At 37.7% G+C, this 25,727-nt stretch overlaps 1 protein-coding gene across 1 annotated transcript; it reads right to left on the reverse strand.

Annotated features, from left to right (window-relative positions):
* Window positions 1-14: 14 nt before the first annotated feature.
* Window positions 15-25,586, reverse strand: naa15b (N-alpha-acetyltransferase 15, NatA auxiliary subunit b). The gene is made up of 20 exons (XM_082164841.1): window positions 25,354-25,586; window positions 17,563-17,647; window positions 17,148-17,252; window positions 16,098-16,255; window positions 14,466-14,600; window positions 11,463-11,616; window positions 11,140-11,259; window positions 10,951-11,046; window positions 10,760-10,866; window positions 10,604-10,676; window positions 8,625-8,794; window positions 8,257-8,409; window positions 8,040-8,168; window positions 7,713-7,926; window positions 4,491-4,684; window positions 4,249-4,357; window positions 3,752-3,850; window positions 3,467-3,610; window positions 3,278-3,375; window positions 15-662 (listed from the first exon to the last, which is right to left on the reverse strand). Exons 1-20 carry the CDS (start codon window positions 25,405-25,407, stop codon window positions 462-464), a joined length of 2,598 nt encoding a protein of 865 aa, XP_082020967.1. The 5' UTR covers window positions 25,408-25,586; the 3' UTR covers window positions 15-461.
* Window positions 25,587-25,727: the final 141 nt, after the last annotated feature.

Consider the following 25,727-nt stretch of genomic DNA (forward strand, 5'->3'; position numbering starts at 1 on the left):
ACAAAAAGCCAATATCCTTTTTAAGCTTTTATTTTTCATATAAATTACTCTTTAAAACAGGGGAAAGATGGGTTTGAGTGTGTTTCTCTTGCTTGGTTTGTTGACTATGGGATTTGCTCTCGCCATTGCATAAAGTTTGCATTCAGACATACTGTATTTCAAAATGGGATGCATGTTTGACTAGTTTTCAGTTAGAGAGTAGTCATCAGCAAGGTTAAAAAAGTAAAATGGGCATTTTATTCTCGTCTCTCCCTCCACACCCCTCCTCTTCTTCCTCCACTCCAAAACACAGTCACTGTCTGAGTCCTAACTGCAATTTCTGGGGGTGTAGAAGATCGCAGGAAGTTCCTCATAGAACCGCAATAGTCAATGGCAACCGTCTTGGGTGTTCGACAGAGGCGGTGCCGCACCGCTTCCCATTCCTCCACCTCCTCCCTCAGTCCTTCACCCTCTTCGGATGTTCACATATCATTGGCCAGCTCCTCAGTTTCCGTGGAGACGTCTCCATTGACCGCAATCTTCATGTTTTCCTCATAGCCTGGAGGCATGAAGGCCAGCGTATAGGGGTAGATCTTATGACACTCCGCTCGGTATAACTCGGCCGTTTCTTTAGCCTCTCCAAGGCTGCCATCACGCAGGCTTTCCAAAACATCTGTACAGATCTGCAAGAAAATAAAGTAGTATGGCTATAATATAGGGTCTGATTACACCTGGTCACTTCATGTGTATTTACTGGTCGGATAGCTATCTGATTTGTTAAAACGGTTCCATTTACACTCGGCCACATAAACGGGTCTCCGCAAAACGGACATAAATACGATCTTCAATTCCCTTGCTATATGCAAATTTAACGGAGTTCACGTCAACAGAAGCAACCGATACAAGTTGCATTTTATTTATCATCAGCTAATTTCAAGATCAAAGACCGTAATAGGAGAGAATGCGGCATCAGCACTGGTAAGATCATTTAGTCACACTACTTTTAATGAAGATGATTGTGTTTTGTAGGGCTGTACTGTCCTAGTCGATTAGTCGATTAGTTGGTCGATACGTTCTGGTTCGACCAAAATTCTGATTGGTCGATTTTCTGCCGCGTTTATTTCATCAGTTTTGCCGCGCTGAGGCGCGCTCATTTCATCAGGTGGAAAGCACTAACTGCTAATGGGGGTGTTTTCAGAATACCCTTGTTTCACTGTAACAGTCTGTCTTCAAAACACCCCCCTTGTTTTCACCTTTTTTGGATTAGTCCAACCCAAGAGAGAGCGTCGAGCGTAGTAGGTTTGATGCTGAATATTATTTATTTAATTGTGAGAGCGTTTAACAGTCCTCTTCTAACATGTCAACAACAAAGAAATCGACAGTGTGGCAGCATTTTGTTAAAATTGATAACAGGAAAAAGGTCGAATGCAAAGTTTGCAAGCAACAGTTTTCCACAGCTTGACGACAAACATGACATATCATCTACTGTAAAAGTGGTAAGCTCACTTGTCTGCGTTAGCTTGCCCTGTCTGTTTTGAGTAAGCTATGAACATATCAGAATTTGCATATTTCAATGTTTTAGTGTGATAACCTAACTTTTTTATTTTTTATTTGGAGCCTAATGCGCAATTGCGCTGTGCTGTTGGTTGTTAGTTTTGAGCCTAGGATGCTTTATTTTTCAGTTATGCACTTTATTTCGTTTCTGCTCTTGATCTGGTTTGTTTAATAAATATAATTTTTTTATTAAAGTGGACGTGCCTTTTGTGTTTATTAAGAGTAAAGCTTTAAGTTAATAGTCTATTCGTGTCTCAGCTGCGAAGCTAACGTTAAGCTCATCAGCCTCGCTCGGTGCGAGGACATGCACGGTGAAATGATAGTGTCTGACTAATAATAACTTATTATTATAACATATGACAAAAATAATTGTCTAAATTATGTTGTATATTCCTCAACAGTTCTTGTGATGATATCACTAGTTGACAACATAGTACTATTTTCGGAAATCATAAGCTATGATATTGCGCAGGTGATGCAGCGCTGTCAGAGCTGACAGACTCAAGTGTCAGACTCATTTCAGTGCAAAATAATTAGGTCAAAAACGATTTAATATACTGCAAATAGCCTACTAGTTGTTTGTTTATTTATAATTCATTTAGGCGGACAACAAGGCTACCAAGTACTGCGCACAGTGCACATCTAATTAATTTAACGTTTTTTTTTCTAACGTCATTTTTAGTCGATTTTAGTCGATTTTTAGTCGAAAATTTCAGGACTTCAGTCGACCAAGATTTTCTTTGGTTGAGTACAGCCCTAGTGTTTTGAGAGTCTGCGACTTACTTTCAGTTTCATTTGCGGCAGTTTGCACATCAGCTTGCTGAAGAGAAACTCAGCTGCTCATCTGCGGCAATGCGTGTTGCAGTAGAGCTGTCATATCTGGCTATAACATGCTCTCACATGTTTATTTTTTAACATTCTGGGAGTAAAATTTATGTGGTTTCATCAACCAGATGCATTTACACAGTCTATACTAGTCCAGCTTCGTTTGGAATGACTCTCAAACCAGCTCCTGAAGTGGTCTGAGGGATCGGATTTAAATCCGAAAGCGTTTCGGAGGGCATTTACACCTGGTCAGTTCACGATTGAAGAGATATCCGATCAGAGAGAATGCATGAAGTGACCAGGAGTAAAGAGGCCCACAGTAAAGGCTGGAATACCCGACACGACTTTTACAATCGAAAAAGATTTTAAAACACTAAGCATCATACACTTAGTGACTATGTAAATGGTTACAGAGTAAAACTAAACGACTGAGGATCACACAGCAGACTTTTTTTTTTTAAAGTAGTTCCGAACTAAAATTCATGTAGAAACATGCTGCTAGGAGATGCATAGCAAATGAAAACATTTAAAATTGGCTCAAAATAATCAAACAAGTTTCATATCCTAAGACTGGACGGAATCAAAGCTAATATGAACATGCAAATCAGGGAAAATATCTGTGCTAAAGTCATGTAGTGTATGTCAGCCAACTGTGTTCTTACAACCGCCTTGTTTTGCTGAATACATAAGCTTTAATTAAAAAAGAAAGCAGAAAGCTAGTCAAATCAATAATGTGAAGAAATCGCTCTGAAATAAAAAGCCGTGCATGTTCTACAAGGGACAGTGTGGATAAACTCTTAAACTCTATCCTTTTAAAAAGTAGTTTTACAATATTTACCCAAATGTGTCCATTCTTGTCACTTGTTATACATTAATCAGCTAGTAAAATCCTCTTAAGGTCATGTAGTCTACTATGTACCTGAACACCTCTGTTGTTCAGTGATTCATCAAGTGCTATAGCCAGCTCCATTGCTTTCTTCTGTGTTGAAGGGTCTAAATAGAACATCATTTTGGCAGCTGTGAAGGAAGAAAAAAGGTGAAAATGCATTATGGAAAAGTAGTAGTTTGAAAAAAAGCTGTGTGAATATAAAGTGTTGAGCATGTGCACCTGCTACTCGGTGAGGGATGGAACTGGAGTGCTTGGTGAGGAAGGCCTGGTTGAAGCTCTTAGCATTACTTTCCCCAAACAGCCTGGAGATTTCCTGCTTGAGCACCATGCAGACCGATTCTGCTAGGTCTTTACTTTCGGACACTGTTAGCCAATCAAAATGAACACATTACTGACCAAACTTAACACATGGAGGTGAATATGGTGTCAGAAGCAACAAATAAGTCAAAAGAGTGGCCAATTGATTAAATGTAAAGAAAACAAGCACACTCTGGGTTCACTCACCTCCTTTAAAGAAGCGCACTAGACACTGGTGAAGCCAAGGGTGGTCCGGGTCTATTGCATAGGCCCTCTTCACCGACTGCAGCATTAACAGGAACTTTTCTGAGGAAATTGATGACAAAGAACGTTAAAAAATGACAAAGAACTCTTAAATTCACAATGTAACAGAAGTAGCGACAGAATTTATTTCACATTGTGATGTACATCTAAGTGAAATATAATTGGAAAAATAAAGGTAGTTGGCAAATCTGAAAGCGAGCTTTCAGTCGATTGTGAGAAAGGTGTTAACCGGAGAAGTCCGGCATACGTTAAGTTTCACCAATTATATTTGGATAAAAAAAAAGAAAGAAACATATGCATGGTTAAATTGTTCACAAAAAGATAACGCGCATTTAGAAAATAGACAAGAGGAATTTTCATTTCGTGCCGACTTAGATATTATGACTACTAGATTGTTCAAATGAAGATGAGACTGTGGTTCAGAGATGTAAAGCACATACCTTTCCTAAAGTAGATTTCAAAGGCCAGAAGGTGTGTGTCTATTTTATTCTTCACCAGGTTTTTCAAAGGAGTCAGAAACTTTACAGCTTCATCTAATGGGTTCTCCACCTGGGAAAACAAAAGAAATCTTTAAACTTCCTTCAAATTTCCCTTGGGTCCTACAAAAGACATGAATTGTGTTTTTCTTTTCTCATCAGAATTCCCCACATTCACAAACATTTATCTCAAACCAAACACACACCCTGGCCAGTTTCTCTGGTATGAGTTCCTCTTTAGGTCCGCCGATCTCTTCGTCATCATCCTCTTTTTTCTTCTTCTGGTTCTTTAACTGTTTCTCTTTCTCTGCATTCTTTTTTTCCTCCTCCAGCTGTGCTTTCTTCTGTGCTCTCCGTTGCTTATTCCTTAACTTTTTCAGTTCTTTGTCAGTCAGGTTCCCTGATTGACAAACAAGCAGCATTAAGCATACTTCCTTTTAAGAAAACACGTGAAAAATATTATCGCTGTCGGGAGGAAACCTTGTATGTCCAAAACCGCTTTTCAGGAAATGGAAAAACCACTATTTTTGTAAATAAACACTTGCCTGTTGTCAGTTAATATTGTGGTTTATATTTGGTCAGACACTTGCATGTGTCATTATATTATTAGCATTTTACCAAAATCAAGCTAAAATGGAGTTACAAAGCTTTTGGCCAGCGAATGTTTGACATACATGTTTTGTCCTTCATTAGAACGGTCGCATCTGAGGCAGTAAGTGAATCACATACAAAAATGTAAATCAACTTACAGGTTATAAAGTTTATTGTAGCTATGTGGGTGCTCAGTTTCTGTCATTTGGCCAAATTCTCATGTTATTAAAGACAAAATGATAAGCGCAGGCTATTTAAAACAGTATTGCTATGAGTTTACAACAAATGCTAGACTAAAACACTCTTCGCCGCTCATTAGCCTTCAAATGCATAGTGTTTCCAGAGTAAAGAAAAAAAAAACGTAAATAGGGGTGTGCGATATCACGATTTTTGATCATGGACGATAAAAATGTCTCCACAATCCTCTTTTGAAGAAATATCGTAGTATCGTGTTACAGTCCATTCTATCAGTTGCAGTTCTGGCTCCTCAGTCTCAACATACTGTAAAACGCGACGTACTTCACATCACGTTAACGCAGAGGTAGAGTTACACTCACGGGACACTGCAATTCACAAAAGTTCACTATTTGCATGTGCTTTAAAGTCGGTTAAACATTTCATTCGCGGGCTGATACGCTGTTCTAACATGCGCTTTTCTGAGCGTGTACACAGTACACCTGAAGCGCACAGGCATTAAAAGCCTGTCACACTGCGCCTGGTTACTAGACTAAGTTATTTTTTGAGGATTATTGAGCTAATACTGTCAAATACACACAAGGTTTACAAACACAGTTGGACATGTCTAAAGTGAAAGCAAACATTTGAGAAAATAAGGTGCGTGTCACATGCGTTTATATTAGGTGCGGTCTTGAAGTGACAGTAGCCTATAGTAAACATGCTGCCGCTTGTCCTTAAAGGGATAATTCACCCAAAATATGAAAATTCTGTCTTTATTTACTCACTCTAATGTTGTTCCAAACCTGTATTAATTAATTTCTTGTGCTGAACACAAAATAAGTTATTTTGAAGAATGTGGGTATCCAAACAGTTGCTGGTCTCCACTGACTTCCATAATAGGAAAAATATACTATGGAAGTCACTGGGGACCAGCAACTGTTTGGATACCCACATTCTTCAAAATAACTTAATTTCAACAGAAGAAAGAAACTTATTAGAGTTTAAAACAACTTGAGAGAGTAAATTATGACAATTTTCATTTTTGGAGAAACTATCCCTTTAATGTTAATAAAACAACAAAACATCGAGATAAAATCACTCACTGCTCTTGACTGAGAACTTTAATAGAAGCATTAATAAGAATCAATGTATAATTTATACAGTGAAGTCTATGTAGTATTTTATTTTTATATTTGTTCATTTAATTTCTTTCTTGAATGCTACTGTTAAATACACCAACTGTAGCTCAAAAAAATAAAGCACTGTTTATTTAATTTGTAATGTGTATCTTTGTAATTTTCTTTGTAATTAAAAATAGAAAAAAAGATTTTTATCTTCGCCACTTTGGCCTAAATGTCTGCCATTCTTTTTTCTTATATGTTGTTACCGTGTAAGGCTTTGTTTTTAAAATAGACATTAGTTTGGCTGTAATGCTCAGTCACATGAAAAAGAATCGTGAATTTTCAGATTTTTTTTTTTTTGCCATATCGCCCACCCCTAACCGTATGTGATTAGTGGATTAACTGCTAAATTTAACCATCATAGAGTGAAAGTTTATCATTTGGAAGTGTTTTGTCTTGCCAATTTACACATTCAAACAATTTTAAACGCAGAAGAGGAGAGAGAGAGAGAGAGAGAGAGAGAGAGAGAGAGAGAGAGAGAGAGAGAGAGAGAGAGAGAGAGAGAGAGAGAGAGAGAGAGAGAGAGAGAGAGAGAGAGAGAGAGAGAGAGAGAGAGAGAGAGAGAGAGAGAGAGAGAGAGAGAGGGGGGTTTCAGACAGCACGGCCAGCACTAAATGTTCTGACCGCGTTTGTGCAGGACAAAGCTCAGAGGACATTTCAGAGGTTACAGGGACTGATGGCAGCTGTACACAGGTTACACCGTAATTTAAATGCGGCAAATTTTAATGGACAGTAAAAACAAAGGCAGAGCACTGTAAAATCAGATATTACAGTACAGTATGCACAGTAACTTCATATTGACTCACGGCTAAACAAAGGCAGAGTACTGTAACTCAATTTGAGCGTTCCAAAACAAGGCCAAAGGTTTTGCCTTCTGCCTTGGTTTTTGGAAGTTACAACCCTTTATTTTCTCCTAAAAACAACGACATTGACTCAATATACTTATCCACATGATAAAGGAGGTCTTGAATGTGCCAAAAATATCAATAACTCATTTGACCAAAAACGAAGTTTCGGCCTTTGCACGGCAGTACTGTTAGACTTTGTAACTTTGTTATTTAGTATTCATCTCTGCATGTAATTTGTGTATTTGTTCTTATTTTATTACTGACTGTTCACTTGTTTTTAATAATGTTTAAACTTTATCAGTTAGGCTAGAAGGTTTTGATGTAGTATCGAAGAACTTCAAGTGAGCTTTTAGTAATAAATGAAAAGTTACCCCCCCCCCCCCCCCCCCAATATATATATATATTTTTTTTTTTTTTTTGCTGACCCGAAAAAATTACCCAATCCGTGGCTCAAAAACCGTAAATGATTGAATTTTGTGATCCGTTCCACCACTAGTAAATATTAGTAAAACCCACAGACATATGTAAAGGGTGACCAATATTATTAATTTATGAAAAAAAGGCAAAATATGGAGATACAAGGTTTCCACCCGACAGCAACGATAAGCAGGGCTTGATTCAGTCATATTACCAGTTTCAGCCTGTAGCTCCTTGCTGTCATCCGTTAGCGGGTTGTCGTGCAGGTTGAGGTAGATTTGGATGGCGGTGTGTGAGGCTTTAAAATAGAATGGGTGCATACGCAACACGTCCTCCAGTTTAAGCAGGTCCACGTAGGAACGCAGCGTCATCTTCCGCATGCAGTATGTATGGAAGTCAAATTGATCATCGGTTATCTCTACAAAGTGCTGTAAGGAACGAATGTGTGACAGAGCAAAAAACAATCAACGATTAAACAATCAAATGAGGTAAAATCAGCACACAAAAATCATCATATAAATAAAGCAGAAAAAAAACGAACCCTTTCAATCTCATGGCATTTTTTGAGTGCTTCTCCACATTTCTTCATAGATTTATAGGCCAGAGCACATTCAGTCTGGAACCACATACACTGCATCTCATTCAGATTTTCTACTGCAGACGCTCCCTCCTAAGACACACAAAACAGATACAAACATAATTACCAGAGAGAAGCCTGCTTGTGTACACAAATGAGCACGAGCGCACACTCCTCTTACCCTTGTGAATTTGGCGCACATTTCCTCAGCTTCTTTGACCAGACCTGCTTTAAGCAGGTACTTGGCGCATTTGGAGTTGATAAAACGGTCTGCTGTGTCCAGGGCCTGAGCTTCATCCATCCAGCGAGCTGCTTCCCGGATGTTCCCAGCATGCTGAGAGAGGGAAATACAAAAGAGACACAATGGAGCTGGGATATCTGACAATCAAATCGCTGAACCCACCTAATTATTCTCATTTTCATTTGATTAGTTGCACCTTTCAATGAGAGACCCAAGCCGTTGTGATGCTCGCATCAATTAGCATACTGCAGATTGAATGAAAAGCATCTTCAAAATGGTAATGGTGTATGATGTGTTTTGTATATTACCTTGTATATCTTGGCTTTAATGAGGAAGAGCTCTATCAGAGTAGGCGTGCTCTCAATGCCAGCGTTGATGTATTCGAGAGCCATGGTGTGCTGGCCGATCTGATCATAGTGCTGAGCCAGAAAATACTGCACCCAAAGTAACGTAGTGGGCGGCTCCTCTTTGCCATCATCTACATGTGACCAGCAAAAGAACCAATCAGATAAATGCTGATCCACCAAAACCAATCAGAAGGCTCACCACAGCATAAAAAGAATCATATACATTTTTAGCATTTAATTTCTCCATAATTTCCACTTGCTGGACGAGTTCGACATGCGCAGTACAGTTGCTATTCTATACTCTACAAAACAACAGAGGGCAGCACTGAGTTGTGTCATTTACAGGACATTTGCTCAGAAGGATAGTAGTAGTGGATCCGCCATTGCATATAAAGTTTAAAACAAGAACAAAAACGATGGAGAATGATATGCTGCTTTGTTTTCTTAAATCGCTCTTTCTGCACTCTTCTTCAACTACTGTCTGTACAATACATCACAACTGGGTACTGTCACCTAGTGGACTCTTCTGTCTCAACATTCACTTTGCGCATGAGCTGTTGTACACGCACACAAAGATTGGGCTGCATGCGGACAGTGTGCACAGACATCCACAGACTCTCCTGATGATGAAAATTATGTCAGGCAAACAGTTGCGAAACAGATGGCATATGTATACTTTGGGCTTAAAGGGTTAGTTCACCCAAAAATGAAAATTCTGTCAGTAATTACTCACCCTCATGTTGTTCCAACCCCGTAAGACCTTCGTTCATCTTCGGAACACAAATTAAGATATTTTTTATTAAATCTGAGTGCTGTCTCACTCCTCCATAGGCTTCTAAAACACTATAACTTGCTGGCCCAGAAAATGCATTAAAGACCAAGTCCACTACAGTGTAAAGGTCCAAGTGACTACAGTGGCTCAATCTTAAGTTTATAAAGCGACGAGAATACTTTTTGTGCGCAAAAAAATAAAGACTTTATTCCACTTTTCATTTCCTTCTCTCTGGGCCTCGAGTCTTTTCACGTAGTGTTTAAGCGTAGCGCGACTGTGTTGCACGTCACCACGTAGGCTCACTATTGGCCGACGCTGGTCATGTGTGTGATACGTGGTGATGTGCAACACAGACGCGCTGCACTTAAACACTACGTGAAAAGACTCGAGGCCCAGAGAGAAGGAAATGAAAAGTGGAATAAAGTCGGTTTTTTTCTTGTTTTTTTTCACAAAAAGTATTCTCATCGCTTTATAAACTTAAAATTGAGCCACTGGAGTCACTTGGACTATATTAACAATGTCTTTAATGCATTTTCTGGGCCAGCAAGTTATAGTGTTTTAGAAGCCTATGGAGGAGTGAGACAGCACTCAGATTTAATCAAAAATATCTTAATTTGTGTTCCGAAGATGAATGAAGGTCTTACGGGGTTGGAACAACATGAGGGTGAGTAATTATTGACAGAATTTTCATTTTTGGGTGAACTAACCCTTTAAAGGGATATGTCATTATGTGACAGGAAGCCCGCGCTCAGGGCCATTTGCCGAGGCTTTAGATTACAGGTAATAATGCTGTAAATAATGTTCAGTTTCTTGCACAAACCGATTGTTTCGCTTCATAAGACCTCAATGTATCGTCAGGAGCCACGGGTATTATTTTGTTTTGCCTGTATGTTTTTTGACTCAAGTAAATCAACAGCAAATTTTCATTTTTGGGTGAACTATCACTTTTTATCCACTTTTTTCACATAGCTGTGGGTATTCACATAACGATTGCTTTAACACCATTTTGATATGGCAAGTTTTTGTGTTCTGAAAGCTTCAATACAGATTGACTTTTTAAAAGATCAAGCAAAATTTGACTTCTTATGATAGGATCCCTATAATCAAAATAATTTAATCATGAAATGAAATCAAAAGTAAATATAAGAAATAAAGAAAAAAATCATACCATCTGGACTGAACATTCGACAGCTCCGTAATGACGTTTCAAAACCAACAACTAATTCTTCAATTATTGACACCTGCAATTAAAATAATGTGTGAAAAACCCATCTGGACGTAAACACTAGTATGAATGTTCTGTACGTGTAGTGCGTTTCCTCACCTTCTCTTTGTCCTGATAGAGAGATCTGAGTGTGGTGTAGACTGGAGGACAGCCTTTACTGAAGTTCATTCTTAAATATCTATCCAAACACTCTCGAAACTTGTCCCCTGAACAATACACAAGCATTTTATTCAACAAATCCAAAATTACGGCAGAAGCTGATGTATTAGACTAGAAGAAGAGCTGCCTACCAGACAGAAAGCTGAGCGGTAATCTGCGAGGTACGAGACCTTTAGGGTATTTCTCCCAGGCCTCCTCATAGATCTTTAGCTTCTCTTCTGCATTCACTGAAAAACACCAGACATGCTGTGTTTTGTTAAACTGTTACTCATGTGCATGCATATTGTTATAAGATGTAAGATAAAAACAATGCTGTGTACCAGGCTTGAGGGATTTCTCCAGGCCATGGTAATAAGACCAATTTTCAGGATTTCTCTCCTGCAGTCGTCTGTATACATCTGCCGCCTCCTCGAACCGTTCCAGACTCAACAGAAGCTCCCCTACACATCCACAACACAAACAGAAGGAATTAAATGAGAGAATTTTCCATAGGGCACCACAAACAGGAAGTCAATCTGCTAGACAAGCAAAATGTGAAAAGGAAAAACTGCATAATGGACAAAATATCATAAAACGCAGAAGATAAAACAGGAAACAAAGGAAAACCGTGGAAGATGGGGAAGAAAGTGGTGCACTGATGTACCTTTGGTTTCCTCCACGGCCAGTTTATCACAGATCTGTTTCTCGTAGGTGGTGAGATGCTCCAGAGCTTCTCTAAAGAGTCCCGCCTCCCTCAGGACCTGATTCTGATACAACAGCAGTTCACTGTACTCGTAATCCACTTTGTCAGGGGATGTCTGAGAAAAAAGAAAAGAAAAAGAAATCAAACAAACATTCATAAACACCATAAAACACACAGATAAAGTATCTGTTGCATTAACTAATCCCTCTAAAATAACATAAAACAGTTAGGAATTATTTATTTAGCCTGCCAACTTGTAGTTTCCTGTTGGGCTAGAAACCAATGAGAGGAAGTAAGCGTCTTATCTTGGAAGCCACAATAATCGTATGCTATTGTGTTGCCTGTTGACCTGTAGTGGCAGGTTGAAGTTTTCACAATACCTCTGCCCCTGTTCTTTCAAATCTATTCCAAATTAATAGGGATGTGAAAAGTACAGGTACTTTGGTACGCATGTTGATACTATACTATATACTTTGTCTCACTGACAGGCACCAGTTTTTGAACATTCATATGCATGCATGCTCTGAGAAGAGCGTGAATGTTTTGATACAATGCAGATGTTTGCATAAATCTTCCTCTACTTTCCAATCCAATTTCCACTGTCTCATATGACAAACAAAAAAAAAAAACAAAAAAAAAAGATATTAGTCAAACAACAATATGGAGAAAAAAAAAACTTGTAAATTTGTGTTTTATTACCTGGCTCTGTACTTAAATAATTATTGGAAAAAATATGTTATTTTTAACTAAAACTATTAAAATTCTATTTTTTTAATTGAAATATAAATTAATATAAAATAAAAAAATTATTAGATGAAAAACTTAAATTACAGTTGCTAACCAAAGCCAAATTTCAAATGTCCTTTTATGCTAAAGTTGAAGCACCAAAACTACAACAACAACAAAAAAACCGATTGAATCTTCGCAGAGGTGTTATTAAATGAGGATCATGCCATTGTGGCTATATGAGGGTGCTCAACGTAAGATTTCATATAGAACTACCGGTTTTCTTTCAATACGTTAATATACAGCCCATTATGATAATGCTGTCAATAAAAATGTGCAAAGAATTTTTACTTGCTTAATGTATGTACACAGTAGGCTACACACCTTATTAAAGGGATGGTTCGGAGTAATTTCAACCTAAGGTCCTTTGCACCATGACCTCGAGCCAAACACGCCCCAGAAGCTTTTTTTCCCTTGGTCGAACATTATTAAAGTTCGAGTTTATTTAGAGATATAGTGCAGGCGCTAATGGATCCAAGGTTGTATCTCGTAAATTACCCCACTAATAATGCCCAGAATGGTACCAAACTTCTGCAGTAGTACAAATATGTTCTGTACTCATAAAACGAGGCATTGGAAAGTTTGTAAGTACATCAAGAGTTTATTTAAATAACACTAGCCTGATGGCTTATGCTACCGCTAACCAGGACGAGGTCACTTCCGTGATTTGGGAAAAGCCCATAAAAGTCCTATTTTTTATATAAAAGTTTTAGGACATTAAGCCGTTAAACGTTTTTCACGTTAAGCGTTTTAGAATGTATTTTATCCACACACACAGTTTGAAAAGACTCAAACGGACACAGACAGAGTGAAAGACTGGAATTTTTTCTCGATCGGTTAGGGTACAAGTTATTTCAAAACATTTCAGCCGTTTCTAATTAGATTTTTGGATGCTGTGAACATGTTTAGCTAAAAAGACTGCCACTTCGTTATTTTGATCATTTCTTTTTTTTTTATTTTATTAATTGATCACTCAGGGTTATCTAATTTAACTATTTGTGGCTTGTGTTTTGAATATATGTTCCTTTGCACTTTAGGTATTTTGCACACATTTGTTCTACATTTTATGACTTATTTCTGACTTATTTTCGTTTTGTCTTTTTATTTATTAGAAATATATAGTGTTCTTCTTTAATTCTGAAAATGAATTGTTGATTATTTTTCAGTGCATCGGTGTTGCGCTGTAGGCCTAGAGCATGCTCGTACAGGCAATTTATCCGTTTCATTTGATTTGCATGTGAAACGCAAATCCTATCTACAGGGTGGCCTTTCTGCAGTTCCAGAATCCAGAATCGGTCTGTCTTCGCCGGCCAAAAGTGGTCAGCGCAGACCACAACGATCTACCCAGGTCTGTCGGTCCTGGGCGAGCCTCATCCAATTGTGTCCCAGATCTTGTCGTAGCGAGTCGCGCCATCGTGTTGCAGGGCGTCCACGTGCCCGCTTGATATCGATCGGCAACCAGACAGTGACTTCGCGGATCCATCTTTCGTACGTCCGCCGCATCAGGTGCCCGGCCCAGCGCTTCTTGGCCTTGTTGGCCAGGTCCACCGCGTTGTCCACCCTGGTCATGGCCTGCAACTGCTCATTGCGGACGTGGTCGGTCTGTTGGACCCCGATCATGCGGCGCTCGATTGCGCGTTCAGTCACGGCCAGCTTTAGCTGGTCGGCCGCCGTCATTGTCCAGGTCTCGGCCCCATAGAGCATGGCCGGCAGGACAGTGCTGTTGAATAGGGCAGCCCTGATGTCCGGGTCAATGGCTCTGTTGTTGGCCGTCTCGGCAATTGCGCCGAAGCTGACCGTTACTTATGTTATTTCTTAGTTTTCTTGATCCGAAATGTTTTTATACATTTTCTTCTATATCTTTGTGTGATGTTCTGTACATCACGGCTTTAAAATGTTAAAGCCCCGCCCCCTCCTCAACCCCACACACTATTCGACTATTAGTCGACTATAGGCAAGACTTGACGATTCAGATCCGACTATGAAAATCCTTAGTCGGGGACACCCCTACTACATACCATTATTTTAATTTTTCAAATATTTTTTTTAAATAACATTTCACAATCCATGTCGTTTTAAAGCATATTGATATATTACTATGTTCATTAGTATAGCATTTTGGTATTATGACACTACACGATAAAAAATGCTGCATCTGCCCGTCATGTCTGTATCTACCTGTTGTGTTTTTCTAAACTCCTCAATGATTTTGGCGGCCATCTCGTAGTCCTCCAAGAGGTGATACGCAATGGCGTAACCAATCCAAGACGCTCGCTGGGCTGGCCGCAACTGCAGCAGCTGATACCGGGTCTCCTATAAGAGAGTCAAAACAGTCAGAACAAAGGTGTTAGGTTTTAAAAAGCTTAAAGGGTTTAAGCTCTTGCTGAATGGAGAGGAGAAATTGGATCTTTCAAAACAATGTAACAAAGTACCATCTAAAAAGCTACTGAAAGCAACAGTGGAGCAATATTGCACAAAGCCCAAATCTGAGGCTTTCATTTCAGTGGTAAAAGCAGGTATCAGAGTAGCCTGAGGCTACGAAACATTACACAACCACTTTATCATCCCGCAGAAAACAAAGAAACAAAAAGACACAAGAGAAGAGCAGAGAGAAACAGGCTCAAGAGACAGGAAATGGACATTGCTGAGTCATGGCCCCTGTATTTAGCCCAACACACACACACACACACACACACATGCATGCATGCATCTTTTGTGTTTCACCTCAACATTGTGCACACATACGGGGCTTTTAATTAATTACATTAAAGAGCATATTTTCCTTTAAGATAATATTTCAGTGCATATTCTACAATAAATGAAATACACACTACTGTTCAAAGGTTTGGGGTCATTAAGATTTTTAAATGTTTCTTATGCTCAACAAGGCTGGAATTATTTGATCAAATTATGGCAAAAACTAAAAGAAAATATATATATTGTGAAATATGATTACAATTTTAAGTAACTCTTGACAGTGATGGCAAAGCTGAATTTTCAGCATAATTACTCCAGTCTTTGGTGTCACAAGATCCTTCAGAAATCAGCCTAAAGCTGATTTGATGCTAAATAAAGATTTTGCAGAAATAAAGATCAACGATTAATTTTGATGAATAGAAAGATCAAAAGAACAGCATTATTTTGACAGAAAACTTGTACATTTGTAAATGTCTTTACAGTCTCTCTTGGTCAATTAAATGCATCCTTGCTGAGTAAATGTATTTATTTATTTATGATTAAACATCAGCAGCAATGGCTATATTCATGTCAAACAACAGTATTTACATTTTTATAAATAATTGTGATTACAATATCACGTCAATATATCGTTTACCATAATTTAACAATTTTTTGTCTTAAAAACAATAAATAGTACAATAGTAATAATCACAATTACATCTTTCAATTTAATATATAACAGAAATTCTAAAATTCGTCCAGGAGAAACCTTTTTAAAAACGCCCATTAATACATTTTCTGAATAAAAACCTGTCTAATATCACTTAAAAATGAACATTCTATTTAAATGTGTTTTACACTCAAATTTTTACACAAAATCACAAACCGGTTTCTATTCCCCTTTCAATAAATATGAACGAGTGAGTCTTGTGTGACCAATTCGACATCATCTTGTATATACAACCTGGTCATATCTATTTTCATAATAATAATAAACTCCTTGATTTAATACTGGATTCACTTCATATAGTTTCTTTGCTGAATAAAAGTCATTTCAAAGTTCATTTCTTTCTTTAAATCATAATGACCCCAAACTTTTGAACAGTACTGTAATTGAACACACATCCTCACCCTGTAACCCTCCAGGTCTCTCATCTGGATCTGCAGCAGGGAGAGATCTCGAAGGATCTGCAAGTTGTCTTTGTCCCATTTCAGAGCGTTTCTGTAGCACTTAATAGCCTCATCGTACTTCTTGTCAGACCTCTGGAGCAGACCGTACACGTGCCAGCCTGAAAATCTCACATTAAGGAAAGCAACTAGTTTGCTAAGAGAAACAAGACTAGAGAGCTGATGACAGTCAGTGCTGTGCCCAGAATGATTACAAAAATTCACAAAGCCCAAGACAAAATATTTGCCCCCGGACACAATGAGTCGGCTATACCGGGGAAAACAAAAATGATCCGCAAATATAACAAACCCCTTGCAAGAGACCCCTTTCCTAAAATATTGTGTCTATATGTTTTCATTTATTTTGTGGGTGGTGAGAAGGTAAAGAGATAGTAGGCAAAAAAGTTATATGGACAAGTTGCAAAATAATGGCTTTGACTGTATAGGCCATTCCACATTAATAAAGTTTCAAAAAACTACCGGTACTTGGTTAAGCTGGTATTAGCTTATACTTGGTATTAAGCTGACAGTGTCTTTAGTCTATCCACTATCAAACATTTTCAATTAAATTTTGGTAAACTTGTGGTAACTGTATCTCATGTAGAAACAACCAATAAAAAAATAAAAAGTTATTATTATATTCCAAAATGTATTTTCTTTCTCCTGTAAAACATGAACCTCTAGAATGTGAAGCATTTGACCGGCAACAAGGAAACACCACACTATGTGTTTGGCTCTCCAAACAGTTCATGGTGTAACTGCACATCATTGTCAGACACAGGGCAGGAATTTTGGCTGTGCTCCACCACCCCCCACCCCCCACCGGCGACGACAGGCTTCAAATTGAGACAAATACTGGAGTGTTAATTCTGCTGCTGTGAACATGAGGAAACAAACTCATTCCATCTGCTCCAACACATGGACTATTACCATACTCCACTCTGCATGCTGGAGGTTGACGCATATAAATGTCACACTGAAATCTTTTAAACGTGTGTTTTGGTTCAAGGATACAGACGTGGCTCTTCAGGTCATTTCGGAGACCTCTGCGGACAAGTTCGTAGGCTTCTTCTTTCTTTCCCAGGCAGTTCAGGGTCAGGCCTTTCATCGCCAGCGTCTCTGCAAAGATCATAACCTTTAACTTTTCACTAATTAAGCCCTAGTAAACTTACTTGGTAAACAAATGTCTCAGCTGCAGTCTAAATCTATATAGATATGTATGTTTTATGCAGTAATAATGAGCCAGATTGATATGTGGCTATTTTGAGATTATTAATAACAGTGCCCGATTGGTCATTCTGCCCAGTCACTAAATATACTGTTTTGTCCATACATATGGACATGTTTGAGTTAATATTGTTCAGAATATGCTAATTTCAATTGTCCATGTTATTCACATTAAACTGTATAAGCTAAATATGGTTCTTACCTCCATGTTCTGAGAACTTGGGATTGGAGAGAATCTGTTTGCAGAATTTCAGTCCATTTCTGTACTGCTTGTGTTCATAACATCGCTGATGACATAAGGAGAAGAAAAAAACAACTATTAATGCAAAAAATATAAACTCATTCAGTCCTCTTCAGTTGAAGAAAACAGTTTTTCCCCACAGATGATTTTCATGATCTTTATTATTAGAGATTGACCGATATTGACTTTGAATAACTGATAGCCTACATATTATTTGCATGTTTTTGTGGCCGATAACCGGTATACCGAAATTATATAGCCTATTATTTCTGTTTTTGATAGTTATAACAGCACTGAACAAAACAGTTTTTAACACTTTTTCCTATACTGTAATTTCACTTCCTCCTTCCATACATACCAAAAATACTTCTACATCAATTAATAAAGGGGTCTGAAAGAGTGAAAACAATAAAAATAAAGTGCGCTGTTGCTTAAGTGTCTCTTTTAAATAAAAGCTTTGATCAGGTAAACAAACATGTAGCATAAACATGTAAAAATAATTCTAACAAATTCAAATAAAAACATTCTAAACAGCATTGCTACTTTAGTGCAGCTCAGTACTCCCAGTTACAATTTTTAGTTTAACTCTGGGTTCTCCTAAATAAACTGCAAGTGCAGAGCTTTGGCAATACTATCTGTATCTTCTCTTATGGTTAGTGCTTTCTAAAGACAACCCATAGCTGGCTAACCTTATGTGAGGGTGCGCTTGATAAACGCACATGCTTACGCTGTCCCCTGCAAACACTGTAAATGATGGTAATTTACTTTGAGTAGTTCTATTTAGAGCAGCTTCTGTTTCCTCTATTACACAGGCCTCTGCTCAGCTAATAGGTGGTGAGATCACTAACATCACCTCATTCTGTCAGCAAATCTGGAATCAGCTCTTCGACATTCAATACAGGACTACTGACTACTGGCATGGTTTCAAATCAATTCAGAGCATCCTACATACAACAGCCTTTCTAAATTAAAAATTGAGGCTTGAAAACTATTAAAAGGGCAGTCCCAGTAGATTTTAACAACACGATATGGACTTGAGTTGCTAATTACTTTGTGTTTGTGTAAGTACAATAGAACAATAAATGTTAAAGTACACCACCTACTCCCTTTTCCCATGAAACTGCAAACGATTTAGCTTCTCTTCACAACTGAAGTTTGTATTTAAAGTTTGTATTATATGGACTATTATAAAGTTGCAAATCATGATGCATAACACATCAGAGATTGATTTGGAAGAAAAAAAATTCAGAAGCAAAGCAAGTTGTTATATTTGGATGAAAAACTAACTTTTTTCTTTGGAACAATATGCACAGATTAATCTTTCAGAATAAGAGTTTCTGAAATTGGCGGCACCACACCCCACCGTCATTTAGATTTTTTTTAATAGTAATAAAAATCATTTAGTTTAGTTAGAGAACACACTACAATTAAAAACTTGAACGTGTCTGCTCAACGCAACATGAGCCGAACAAGAGCCGCAGCACAGACCAGCAGCAGGAGTCTTTCGGCATTTCGTTTAACATTTCGTTTTCGTTTATGTATGCTGTTTGTTTGTTTTTTTATCCCCAAAATTACATATTTAAACGTGTTTTCCTTGTGAAAGATTTATTCATGGCTTAAAATAGATTGAATGTAACTTTACACCCTTGCTCTATTTAGTATGCGCCAAGCCACTACCTTCTGGTCACTCTCTTGAATCCAACACGGAAGTGACTTAAACTAAAATTCATCGACTGGCCGCTAGAGACATGCTCCAAAAGAGAGTCAATCCCAAAGACCCAATATGTTAAAATGCTTAACTTTACAGCAGAAAAAAAGTGTGTTTACAGCCTGGTGCAAAAAGTGGTTTGTCTATATAGGTAATTTTGCCCTTCATGACAACTGAGGGGGTGACTTTTTCTATAACTCATCTGTTTAAATTTTATTAAGCCATAAAGTTCTGCATAATTAAGGGCGTGGCCACTTGAGTGACAGGTGGATTGCCGCTGCTGTCACTACTAGCCGTTTGTCTGCTGTCTGTTTAGCCGTCACGTCACCTCAGCTAATCCCGCCTCTTTGCCCATTTTCGGTTACCTGGGAATGACGCGCTGGCAAGATGGCGACGGCCGGCTCCGCCCACTTTGGGCTACAAAAATGCCCTTCAGAAACCTACGGGTGACGTCACGGACACTACGTCCATTTTTTTTTTTTTTTACAGTCCATGGTATGTGCAGAACCATGAATATGCAAATGACCCCCACCTCCACTCACTCATACAGGCTCGTTTTCAAATCGATGTATCGAATGGTCATGCGTTTTATGTATTGCTCTCAGGTAATTAATATGATTAGCCTTTTGCTTGACTACGTTATCAAACAGCTAATAATGTGTTGCTAATGTTACACAAAACACGTTCCCGTTCGTCATCTCAGTCTGCCTTCTAAAAATCAGTATCCTTAGAAATGCTTTGAACAACTTAGAACGTCAGTGGAGAAAGGCATATAGTTCATCATAACATCGGAATATACATCATATACATAATTCACCAGCTATATTGCTAAATGTACATGATTTTTCATATCAACAGAAAAATATACCGGGATAACCAGGCTTCTCTTAAGACTCCACTGCTTTGCAGCAGTTAATGATAGGCTAAAGCCCGCCCGCACATTGACATTTTTGGTTACAAGGCAGTTTGTGACGCAAGAAACACCAGCGATTTCAAAGTGTGTTTTTTAGACTGTCTTTTTTCTCTGCAGTTTTAAGGACAAAATACTCAGCAATGGTGTTGACTTGTGAATTTGCACATGGTCTGACTTAAAGCATATTAAAAACACCACATAGATATATAAATAACATTAAAAACATGAATAAAGCCGTCTTATTCGTTTCGTTAATAAAAGTTATATGTTTAATATCAGCGTGTTTGTCATTGTACTGTTTTGTTGTTGTGTTTTCATTAAGAATAATAAATTAATGAACCCACCATTCAAGCAATTGCCACCCCTGAATTTTCACCAATTCGGTTATTCATAAGCAATTTAAAAGCTAGGTGGAAAAGAGGAAAAAACATAGGCCTATATCTGTTATCGGCTTACAAATATAAAGATTTATGAAAAATGAGGCCGATGACAGATAAATCTTTATATTTGAAAGCTGATAACAGATATATTGGTCGATTCATGTAAATCCAAATTTTTATATAAATTGAGAGCTTGATTACAAAAACAAACGGCTCACCATTTAAAGCCATGTTTCAAGTACTTCAACATAAATCAAACCTATACAGTACAGTAGCCTTATTTGAACCAGTGTAAGATTCCTTAACTTTTCAAATTAATTTTACACTCCTAAGGCCAACTTAATAAAATCTTAATAAAAAATCTATTGCCCTACAAAGAAATAAAAAAACTGCCTAAAAATGCAAACAATTAATTGGACAACATTACTTAAGTACAAAAAATAAAAATGCATGTGCCATGGATAAATAAAATGGAATGCACAGACAATACATGTATTTTAATAGACCCTTGTCATTCATGTTCTCCATTTGAAAACATTAGACTGTCAATTTATTTTGCCTATTGTTAAAATTACATTTAAAAAAAAAACTGCTATGCGTTTTATTATTGTAATATGAATATAAAATTTTATAAAAACAAGTAAAATTGGTGTCGGACTGTCGGTTATAAAAAAAAAGCAATATTGGTTGGGGTGTGACGATACACTTAGCTCACGAGACGATACACAATATTGGGTTTACGAGAACGAGACGAGACAATATTTTAACACTTAAGAACATCTTTAATGGCAAAACAAAATATTTTTGTAATATTTTATAATATTAAATATTTTATTTGACTGAAAGTCACAAAAAGCAAAACAATGTGTTAATAAAAACAGACCTAAGCGAACAATAGCCTTTAAAATGACTCAAAATACATAACAATGAGGCAAAAAGCAAATATGGTTTTATTGAACAACATAAAGTAATACACTAGGCCTATATATACACAATAATCAACTTCTGTATAATAAGTTAATAACAAATGCCTACAGAGGGGGTTATTGTTATTAAACTGGTGATTGTTGTTGTCACTTTACAGCATGATCAAATCCTTGTTTAATATTAGCCTAACAGCACTTAATACAAATGTCCACTTAATCTTTAATATTTGGCCACTTCTTTACGATAGAAATGCTGCAGCCACTGTGATTTCTTGAACAAGATGACATCAAAACACGCAAACTCAGAGCCTATGTTGGTGTATGTTTATAAACGATTACATTACAAATCTGATTCAATTACGCACGTTCCCAGATGAAAGTTATAAGCAACTCAAACTCACAGCACATGCAGAGATGGAGTTGAGACGTGTAAATGATAATATATTAGAACCGCAGCGTTAGTGATTTCACAATATCACTGTTTCATAATGATTTCTAAATGGTTTTAATATATATTGTATGCACAGCCTTAGATAACGGTCTAATAATACTTTGAGTATGAATTATCATATGTAGTAAAAGACAAACTCAACTCCGAGATCTCGTCACACCCCTAATATCGGTGGATCTCTAATATTTATTTCAAAAAGTTAATCATTTTAGCACTTCAACTTTAACTTGTTAAATTTAATTTAATTACTAAGGCAACATTTCTAATTTGTGTTTGCATTTTTTTGTTTAGGTTCAGCTTTATTTAAATTAAAAATTATAATTAAATTGATTTAGATTTAGTTACGATTCTTATGTGGCTGGCAATATTAATTGTACATTTCATAATCTTACTATTGCAGATGCGTTTACTCGCTGACCGGTCACGTGTAGGGGTCGACCCAGATTTCAAAAGATCGGCATCGGCCTGAAAAAACCCATATCGGTCGACCTCTAGTCACGTGACCACTAAACAGTGCTGAGAGATCCAGTGAAGAACTGAAGCGCTTGGATTCAGTGAAGAACTTAAATGTCTCAGTGATTTAAACTAGTTTAAAGCCAAATGAGTCAGCGCTGACAAACAGTAGAAACACTGCATGCAACGATACAGTCAGAACTTAAGGCTTTTCAATCTACAAATCACCATCATTTACCATGGATTTACTGTAGTAACACTAATAGCACCATGGTTTTGTGGCAGAAATGTGGGATATTCACATATAATTTTATTATAGTATTAATGTAGACATGTAGGCTATTAAAGTCTCCCTGCAGTCAATAATTTTATCCCTTATAACTCATCTTTGATCGGATTACCAAAATGACATTTTTAAACGTTTTTATCCTGTGAATTTTTTTTTATTCATGCCTTAAAATAGCTTGAATGAAACTCTACACCCTTGCTTCATTTTGTATACACCTCCACTCACTCAGACCAGCTCAGAATACCTAATCCACTCGCTCAACCTTTTATCGTGAGATCCCACCCCCTATGGGTGGGCTGAAAACATGCAGAGCTAGCTCCTACTACCGGCTGCAGTCTCTAGCCTCTGACCAAAAAAGCCTCCGATATTTTCCCCCAGACACAATACAGAGATCTCTCGTCTCAGTCAGAATATTGAAATTTTAACATAAAACTGAGGTCGTTACAATTTTTACAGAGGTTACTGCTTTTTTTTATGAAAAAAACAAACAAACAAAAAAAACTTACATCTGCATCCCAACTCAAACTACTGTGAAATGTGCATTTCTAAGAGACAAAACATGTAATGCTATTAATATTGCAACAGCCTGCACTGCAAACTGTGCTGAACATACACGTCAAAGTCAGGCGACACAAACCTGTTTCATGACTTGTATCAACATCACCTGTTAGGATATGCAGAAACTAAGAAATTCATTTTTCAATTATAATATTTATTATGTTAAGGAAAAATGACTGGAAAAGTGTAATTAATTCATGTTCTGGCAAAGAGTAGGCCTAGTTTAAAACCACAATTAACGGTCTGGTTTCTACAACTTTCACTTAGGAGCAAAACTCTTTAAAGTTTTATTGTGATATTATCAGTATCGACTGATATGAACATTTTTATTGTGATGATTTTTTTTTTTGGGCTATATCGCTCAGCCCTAAATAGAACTGAGGGCCAAAAAGTATAAATGTAAGTGAATATAACACACAATCTAATGTGACTGTCCCTTTAATTCTCTGGCAGTAGAAAACAAATCTGTGGCTCCACGTTCAGATGATCTCGAGTCCCTCAGACAGTCCTAACCGAGGGGGTCAAGGTTTTGTTGTTTAGCATAGCCCCATTACTTGACTGTAAAAATATTCTTTTTACATTGACCATCAATGTGATTTGAGCAATTGGCACAAAACAATCAGGCAGGAGAACAGAGCGCCCAACCATGAGCAAAGGTGGTAGAACGTCCAGGTGGGGTCTGTCCTCGGGCTTCACCATCATCACAATTCTATATTTACTGTCTGCCAACATGGTATAAGAGTGTTTCTCAGACTCCAAACCAAACCAATACAACACTTCAGAGAGCAGCTGCCAGCGTAAAAGCTAGTTATACGCATGAGGTCGAAAAAAAATACAGTCATGGGGGGAAAAATAACTGATTGTCCTATAACGGTTTAAGATTCAATAATGCTTTAAAGTTGAAATAACTAACTAGTAGTCAAAGTTCTGGAAATTGTTAATATCTAATTATTTTGTAAATACTTCAGTAATTATTATAAAATATAAATACAATTTCAGAATTGTTATGCAGTACTTATCTTTAAATTAAATAGTGTGATATCTAATCATATCGGTCAAAAAAACAACAAGTCCACTACCACTACCAAGTCCGGCTAAATCAGTCAGTGGATTCATGATGACAATGTGATCAATCATGATCGACAGAGCTCACATATAGTATTTTACAAGATAAAAAGTTCACATAAAGAACTACTACTTTTGCAGATTATGAATGCAAGCCTATCATGCTGTCAGTTTCAATTCTCAAGCCATCTACTTTCCCCATATCAAATTAAAGCCCACATCCAACTCTAATAAATGTAAAGGTCTGCAGTACAAAAACCATGCAAAGCCGTTTAAATGAGTGTTATGAAACATGGATAAAACAGCCAAAAATGCAGCAAACAGAAACACATTCATTTATCAAGAGGCCTGACTGCTAAAATCTAAGTTTAATCCATTACATATTAGTGGAGCAAAAAGAATGCACGCTATGACAGTGAATTGCAGTTGTATAAACACGTCAAGTGTTTGTAGCTCTGAAGTTGAGCATCACTTAACTCTCAGGTTTTCCTTCAGTGTCCAAACAACGGAAAAACACTGCAAACATGTTGAGCTCATCCCATCTTCTCAAACAACTCTGCAAAGCTCGCAAAATCAAAACTCCACCAAAAATGTCATTTTCATAGAAATATCCTGAGGATCTTTTAAAGTGGTTTGCTGGATGAACAGGCCACGAGACTCACTTCAGCCACTGACATAGCCTCAAAGCAGAGCACGCGACTGTATAAACGTAGTAATATTGCCATTTATGATCAAATAAATGAAGACTAAACTCCCCGTACGCTTTTATTCAACCAATGACAGCCTCTTTCCATCAGCATTGTGTCTGTATGTTAAGCTACATTAGCACACTGACAGCTAGCAGCTAACAGGCTAAAAGCTAACCTCCATTTGACAGAAAGAGACTCTTTTGATAGTTCATTTTCGCACGTAGTAAAAATTAGCTTTAGCGCAAAATCACATTCATGACGGTTGCCCACAGGCTTTATTTGTCGGATGGATGTTTTTGTACTGGAGCATTAGCACTCACCAGGATCCTCTTGAACAGAGCGTTTTCTTTGGGAGGCAGAGTGACTGTCGGCATCCTTTACACTCTCTATATCAGCACATGTGAAATGAGTGCGGGTGTGTGAGGCAGCGTCTTCCCCGTTTTTTACCCCCTTGTTCTCTGAGTCCTCGCTCGGCTCGATTTAGTGCCCGTGTCAGACTTACTAACCCAGCCCTCACGTGGTGACAGAAAAGCCCCCTTTGAGCCCAAAATGGCCGATGCGGCGCTTCTCCTCCGGGTCAAGCTGCTTGACTGCCAGTCGCCTCACGGACAGCAGGGGGCGCATCATTTGTAGGTCAAACATTTTTTACTATGAATATCAATACAAACAATATCCAAATCTCTACATATTTCAC

The sequence above is a fragment of the Leuciscus leuciscus genome (genome assembly GCF_965113295.1).
Source record: "Leuciscus leuciscus genome assembly, chromosome: 3".
In the NCBI taxonomy this organism is placed as follows: Eukaryota; Metazoa; Chordata; class Actinopteri; order Cypriniformes; family Leuciscidae; genus Leuciscus; species Leuciscus leuciscus.